General features: G+C 53.6%; 2 protein-coding genes across 2 annotated transcripts in view; both read right to left on the bottom strand.

Moving 5' to 3' along the window:
• Positions 1 to 3,286, bottom strand: part of Cldn15 (claudin 15) — a 6,721-nt gene extending 3,435 nt beyond the window's left edge. Inside the window, exons 1-2 of the mRNA XM_010618927.2 lie at positions 1,848 to 3,286; positions 1,275 to 1,744 (exon numbers count right to left, since the gene is read on the bottom strand). Coding sequence (XP_010617229.1) covers positions 1,275 to 1,491 — 217 coding nt within the window. The 5' untranslated portion in view covers positions 1,492 to 1,744; positions 1,848 to 3,286. The remainder of the gene's footprint in view (positions 1 to 1,274; positions 1,745 to 1,847) is intronic.
• An 86-nt stretch (positions 3,287 to 3,372) lies between these two features.
• Fis1 (fission, mitochondrial 1) lies at positions 3,373 to 6,968 on the bottom strand. Its single transcript, XM_010618929.2, has 5 exons — positions 6,824 to 6,968; positions 5,854 to 5,986; positions 4,424 to 4,500; positions 3,940 to 4,045; positions 3,373 to 3,677 (listed from the first exon to the last, which is right to left on the bottom strand). The coding sequence occupies exons 1-5, from the start codon at positions 6,866 to 6,868 to the stop codon at positions 3,580 to 3,582; spliced, it is 459 nt and encodes a 152-aa protein (XP_010617231.1). The 5' UTR covers positions 6,869 to 6,968; the 3' UTR covers positions 3,373 to 3,579.
• Between the last annotated feature and the right edge of the window lie 513 nt (positions 6,969 to 7,481).

Consider the following 7,481-nt stretch of genomic DNA (forward strand, 5'->3'; position numbering starts at 1 on the left):
TTTTTGAGACAGGGTCTCTGTAGTTCAGGAAGGTCTGAACTCACTATGTAGCTTAGGCTGGCCTCAAACTCCCAGCGATTCTCCGGCCTCAGCCTCCTGAGTGCTGGGATTACAGGTGTGTGCTACCACCCTTGGCTTTTTAAAAAATTTGCGGCAGTGTTACTAAATTGCCTAGGCTAACCTCAGATTTGTGATCCTCCTCCCTCAGCCTCCTGAGTTGGTGGAATCCACGGGTGTGTGCCACCTCACCCAGCTGGATCAGCTTTTACAGTGTTTTGGGGGCACTTGTCCTGCACACAGTAAACACAGGGGACTGATGGAAGCACAAAGTCCTGCAGCTGCCTCAGCAGAGTCGGGGAGAGAGAAACCCTGCAACTGCTCAGAGCACCTTTGCCATTCACAGGGCAGTTCTGCCAGCCCTGCTTCACACCCAGTGCTCCTCCCCACCTGCCCTGGCCTCTGCGCCTGGAAAAATGAGGGCTCCCAAGGCCCTGCAGGGGCTGGGAGTTTGGGTAGGGGGAGATCTGAGGGTTCATGGTCATCAACTCTTGGTCTCCAGCACCGGCAGACTGAGGGAGGCTCTAGGGGGAAATGACAGGGCCCAGTCCTAGGGGGTGAACAGGAGGCAGGAGGAGGATTTGCAAGTTAACACCATCTCTTTACGGTGGATACCCTGCCTACAAGGCGCCTCCCACTACAACCAGGCCCTGACACAGGCGCTCCAGAGCTCAGCCTGGCAAGGAAGTGAGGCGCACGGACACCTGGGGACACTACTGAGACCTCGGAATATCACCACCAGCAGTCCAAGATGGAGACCCCTGCCCAGCTCAGCAATCCCACCCCACAATAAAAAAACTGGAATATATCCAGTGCACATAGACGAATAGCAAGTTAACAGCTACAGGCTGTGTCCCATGCAGTCCTCACAGCCACCTGCATGTAAACTATGCTGTTGCTACCTAAGCTTGCAGATGGCTGAGACAAACCTCATGAATCACCTGCCCAAGGCACAGAGCTAGCTTGCGAGCCAGGAGTTGTGCCGGCAGCTTGACTCTGGTGCCTGTTCCTGTAACCAGGGACAGAGTGCCACGCGTCACAAGCTCTCCATTTCCAGACCAGTTTGTCCCAGCTGCATCAGCCCAGGACCCAAAGCTTGACCCCAGCCTCCCACCCTTAGGATGCCCAAGGCCAGATCAAAGGTAGCTGCTGCCCACTTCTGGGGTCTTCCCACCCACTCCCTCCCTCTGCTCCCCGGGGCTTTCCCCAGCCTGTACCAGAGAGGGCCAGCATGGATGGGAACTCCCAGCAGTTGGAGACACCCAGGGAGTCGGTGGCACAGCTGTACCAGAGGTTCTCGTAGATGGTGTTGGTGGTGATGACATTCCCGTGAACAGTGGACACTCGCCAGTAGCTGTTCGGCAGCGTCACCCCCAGCATCAGGAGCCCCAGGGCTGCCACGAAGAAGCCAAAGGTCTCCACAGCTATCGACATCCTGGGATGGAGGCCCCCAAGGGGCTGGGGCCCCAGAAGGGCAGGGTGGAGCTGCAGGGATCCCCTGGGGAACTTGAAGCAGCTCTGACCAAAGATGAGTGTTGAGGCAGAGAGGGAGAAGAGGGTGGAAGTCCAGCAGCCTCTGTCTGCCTCCTCCTTTGGCTCAGGTCTGGCTCCAAGTTTCTGTCTCCCTCCTTCCTGGGTCACTGCGCTTCCCAGCAGGTCAGAGGAATGAGCCGAGTGCGTTTGGCAGCTGTTGACAGGAGATGCAGAATAAACGGGCCAAAAGTCCACCCCTTCCCCCAGCCTCCCAGCTCCAGGTTCCCCGCCCCATAAGGGTGGGGGAGCAGACTTACCCAGGAGACTAACGGATAGGCCAGGGAGGCACTGGGCGCCAAGGGAAAGTGGCTGTCTGACTCAGCTTTCGTCGGGGGGGCCAGAGAAAGTAATAAGAGGGACAAAGAAGGAAAAGGTGACCGAGACATGAGAGGAACAGGAGACAGAGCGATGAGCTCCAGTAGGCTCACTGCAGCCTTTCTGTGAAGGGTCGAGGGAAAAGAGCCACTATGAATGGTGAGAACTACCCAAGACACTCAGGGCCTTAGGGTCTCCTGGAAGATGGATGACCGAGGGGATAGTTGGGGGAGACCAACAGCTTTGGAGTCCAGCTTATCTGGACTCAAACTAGATTCCATCACTTCCTGGTGATCCGGGCTACTTGTCTCTGCTCCTGGCAATGAGATACTGCTACTGGCTTCACAGATGATCACAGATTTGGACCACCAATGCCTGTACATCTGTGGGGGCTGTCTCGGATCTGAATGCTGCAGGCAGAGGGGAGGCCACCGGAGTTGCACTCCTCCACATTTCCTGAACTTGAATTTCCCCCTCCTAGAGCTGACCTTTGACTCGGCATCAAGCTTGATCTTGCTGCCAAGGGGCCCGGGGTGGGTAGGGGTTGGATCACAGGCCCAGGACGTGATCCTGTGGCTAATCTCACCAGTTCAGTGCCAGGGACTGTTACCGGCTCCTTAGTTATGGATTAGAGGGCTCTGGGCCCCACCCCAAGCCAGACTGAGCACCTGTCCCAGTATAACTGCTTTCATTTCCTGCCCCGACTGGAGTGGAGACAGCTCTGCTTCTCTTTAAGCAAGGGGCACTGGGGCTGTTCCTGTGAGGAAACATTGCTGCTCCAGATTGTAACTGCTCATCCCTCCTTTCCTGGCCCTTCCGTGCTCCCCTCAGCTGCCTCCTCCTGCTGTGGCCTGGCGGGGCTGTGGAATGAACAGTATGCAGTGATGCACGCAGGCCCACGCACAGCCTGGCACAAGGGAGCGTGGGGTGAGCCTGGCTGGGTGGAGCCTGGTTTTCCTGCCCATGGGCTGTACCTGGAGCACTCTCGGTCCTGACCTACCCGTTAAGACCCCTGTTTGCTCCTCCATGCTAAGCGAGCCTCTTTTGTACCACTACCGGTCCCCTATTCCCCTAAGGGATGGGGCAGGAGGAAGGGGAGGGCACAGGAAGACAAAGGGAGGGAAGGGTGGAGGTTTGGAGGAAACCCAGTGTGGGTCCCTGGCATGGAAAACTCCATGGGCTGAGAGACCATTGAGTGGGTCAGAGGAGACTGGAGTCATAAATTCCAGACTGGCCGCTCGGCCTCGCTGCCTCCCCTCCTCTGATCACTGCTCTCTCCCAGGACTGCGGGGCCATCGAAAGGCCATGTCTCTACATGTCAAGGATGTGGCATTGGGGAAGGGAAGAAGGGTATGGGGTGGGCACCACACCAGCTGGAGGGGAAGAGCAAGGGGGCACAAGGCAGGAAGGACCAATGGTGCCCTCTAGCTCACAGCAACAGCAAAGCCTCTCTCAGACACGCAGTTCTCAAATTCGGCTCAATTTTATTTACACTCATCCCAAAGCATATGACTTGTGGCTGAACAACAGATCTCAGGAAAGTGGAGGCAGAAGGCCCCAGAGGACAGTAACAAGGATACAGGGGAGAACAGGAAATGGCCTGCAAGGATGGATGGCTCCTCTTTGGAAAGTGCCCTAGGAGAACCCCAGGCAGAGGAACAGGGGCAGTCTCCTTCAGGATTTCGACTTGGACACAGCAAGTCCGATGAGTCCAGCCAGTCCTGCGACACCCAGGGCCATGCCACCAACAATAGCCATGCCCACCAGGCCATCTGGGGAAAAGAAAGGGGAGGCTATTAGGAGCTGAACACAGCCCCCACAGGGACCCCGACCGACTTCCCTGGCCCACTGCTCCACAGAAGAGGCGCACCTCCACCTGGAGTCTCTGGGCTGAGATCCAAAGGCTGGGGACAGTTTCAGAAGATGGGTTTGAAGTGACTTCTTAGGGATGGGGGAGAAGGGGGTCCTTTAAAAACATTCCAAGGGCCCAGGAATGATGGGGAAAGGGGATTTAACAAAGGGTGAGGATTTCACCTTTCTTCATGGCCTTATCGATGAGCCGTTCCAGCTCCTTGGCCTGGTTGTTCTGGGGCTCCGTCTGCAGCAGCCCTCTCACGTACTTCAGGGCCTTTTCATATTCCTGTACTCAGGGCAAACAACGCCCCCCATCATAAGCACCAGGGGACTCTACTGCCCATCTACCCAACTGGGGCACCTTCTCTGTTCCAGCCCAGGGCTCCTCCCTCCCCTCCTCCTGCCATCACTCCAACCCCGCCCAATGGAGTAGAGTCCACAAACAACCCCAACGGTATTAGGGTGATAAGCCAGTGGAGATAACAGCCCAAGACTTGGGGCTGTACTCCCTCACCTTGGTCCCCACACCCTCAGTACCCTGATCCTTTCTCTTACCTTCCCTCAGAGTCCTGTTCTGAAACTACCTTGTACCCGTTGTACCTGCCACCACCCCTGTCTGCCTGTCTGCCACCCAAGTGGGAAGAAAGGAGTCTTGTGGTCTTACCTTGAGCCGGTAGTTACCCACAGCCAGGTAGAAGACATAATCTCGTTGTTCCTCTTTACTCCCTTTGGGCAGCAACTCTGGGGAGAGAGGTGGAAGAGGATGAACACTGCTTCTCTCTTTTTCTAACACTGTATCCCAGAGAATCTGCTACTCTCAGAATTCCACCATAGTCCTAGGAAGTCTGTCCTGAGCCTTCACGTCAGTTCCAGTCTTTCTCAGCTTTCCACCTAAGAGCTCCAGGGCAGCAGGAACTGAGGCTGCCACAATACTCCAGGGACAGACATTGCAGAATCAATACTACAGTCACCTCTGGCGTATCCATGCAAACATGAAATCAAGACACCAGAGAAGACCAAGGGCAGCTAAACTCAGTTCTGGCAACTGCTGTGTATTTTGTGGCTGTTACTTGCTGCCCAATTATTGTTAACTGTAAGTCTACACTTCCTCCTCTAACTTAATGTCCCTGAATGACCCCACCTGACAACTTAATTTAGTGACTTTCCTGAGGCATACGTGCTTGGTTGTCCTCAGTACCAGAGAGTTTGTTGCTAAGTAGTTTGTAGCTGCCAAAACCTTCCCCAGGGCCAGGGATTTAGCTCAGTGGTGCCACTACCTGCCTCACAAGCTCAAGGATCCAAGCGCAATCCCCGGTACCAAAAAATGAAAAACAAAAATAAAAACAAAACCAAAACAACCTTCCCCAGTATCTGTACCGTCTCAACTACATGGCAATGCTGAGACCTGTTCTACTATTGTGCCCCACTATAGAGCAGACCTGAAAAATATGAACTGGCAAAACAGATAAATGCAGAGTGACAGTATATTTATAGTTCTATGACAGGCATCTTTGCCACTACAGCAATCTTTTTGTGTCCTCAGGGGATTGGTTCCAGGACCCTTCCTTGGATTCTGGAATCTATGGGTGCTCAAGTTCCTTATATAAACATTTGCATGTAACCTATGTATGTTCCCTCATATAGTTTTAATCATCCCCAGATTACATGATACTGAATACAATGTAAATGCTATGTTAACAGTTACACTTTTTTTTTTGTTTTTGGTACCAGGGATCGAACTCAGGACCTTGTGCTTGCCAGGTAGGTGTGGTGCCACAGAGCTACATCCCCGGCCCAACAGTTGTACTGTTTAGGGAATGACAAGAAGAAAAAGTGTACATATTCAGCAAGGAAGGGTTTTTGTTTTCCCCAAATATTTTGAGTATGAATGAACTCTTATCTGTGGGACCTGCAGATACAGAGGGCTGCCTGTGTAGCCCTTTGCTGCAGTGAATTTAATGGAAGAGGACTGCACTGTGAGGGGAGAGTCTAATGTAGAAAAGGACCCCAGCACTTGAGCTGGTGGAGAAGGTGAGTGGAGCCAACAGTAGTAGAAATGGACAGAAAGGGAGGTGGGGTGGCCCGGAGCCTCACCCTCGAGCAGCGTGATGCCCTTATGGATGTCATCATTGTACTTGCTCCGCACCAGGCACCAGGCGTACTCAAACTGCGTGCTCTTGGACACCGAACCTGCTGCTTGCTCAGACTGAAATTTCTTCTCAAATTTCTGCCATAGGAGAGGAGAGGAACCATTTAGAAAGGAAGGGCGTCAACCAGTCTATTTGGACCTGGTGTCCATGTCCCATTACATTCCAGATATTCCTGGCTCTGCCCTCTTCCCTTGGGGGTCTTTGGTACCTGGTACCCTGGATCCTATCTCCCTTCCTGTGAACCAGGCATTCTGCTCTGGCTGGCCATTTTGGGGACAGATACCTCCAAACCCCACGCGGCCCCGTGGAACCGAGCAGAGATGCCACCTGGTGGTAGCCCTAGGCACCGTTCCCGGAGCAGCTGACCCAAGCGACTGAACAGTAAACATACTGTCTGAACTGCCCAACAAGCCCACGCGGTCCTCCTTTGAGGCTGCTGGTTCCATCCCGCCCCGCCCTGCCGGGTCTGGACTGTTATCTCATCAGCAAAACAGGTATAAAAATAATGCCTACCTCCTAGAGTTACAAAGATTTGAGATCTGACATGCAATGAAGAAAGCACCATGCCAGCCTCCATATTATGTGAAAGTTTATGATGGTCGCTGTAACCCCCTCACCACTGAAGAAGTACCCTGAGCTCCCAACTTGGCATGAACCCAGAACCGGTCAGCCTTTCCACCTTCGGACTCTGGGCCTTAGGTCTGAGGTGCCGAGTCTTCGAGAAACTACAACTCCCAGTATACCCTGAGGCAAAACACATACTTCGGCTAAGAGCCCGGCACTGCAAAGGCTGCCGGGAGCCGTAGTTAGGCTTCCTTCAGCAAACTCAAAGCTAGAGGGTTTGGTGGTGCCCAACTCTCCTCAGGACCCGCCCTCTGACTCTTCTTTTTGCCTACCGCGGGGCCAGGCCTCACCATCAGATCATCCACAGACACCAGGTCGTTCAGCACGGCCTCCATGGCCACCACCCCCACAATCCTTCCACCACAAGACTTTACTGTGCCACAGCCTCCATGGTCCGGTGGCAGGGGCGGAAAGACACTTCCGGCGTCAGGCGGATGCGAGCCTCGAAACTAGGGAGCCCCGCCCCTTCCCACGGCGCAGGCCTGCCTGAGGGGGCGCTAGTGCGCACGCTCAGACCGCCCCAGCTAGACGACCCGCTGCACAAGATAGAACACCTTTTTTCGAGTTGGACAGCCTCACTTGTATGTCTTCTTCCACCGAGGCAGCCCCATAAATGTTCAAGAATGAAATGGTGGCTAATTCCAGGCTGGAAAGCCTGAAAGAGGTGGGTGGGAAACCCGACAGTGATCATAGTTTTAGGGTCCAGTCTAACGCCCCTCTCCTTCAAATCTAAGACTGGAAGCCAAGTGACTTCACTCTCCCCAAGAAAATCCTAACTACTACCAGGGTTTCTAGGGCCTCTGCTGACTTACATTTCAGGAGGATCTATTGACCATATACCCAGAGATTAACACATAATCACAGCAGTGTCACTAATGTAATTTGAAGGAAAGTTGTCTCAACACTTGTAGGGCCCATTTTTTTTTTTTTTTTTTTTTTTTTTTTTAA

The sequence above is a fragment of the Fukomys damarensis genome, unplaced genomic scaffold (assembly GCF_012274545.1).
Source record: "Fukomys damarensis isolate Sample0158 unplaced genomic scaffold, DMR_v1.0_HiC HiC_scaffold_17, whole genome shotgun sequence".
Taxonomy (NCBI): domain Eukaryota; kingdom Metazoa; phylum Chordata; class Mammalia; order Rodentia; family Bathyergidae; genus Fukomys; species Fukomys damarensis.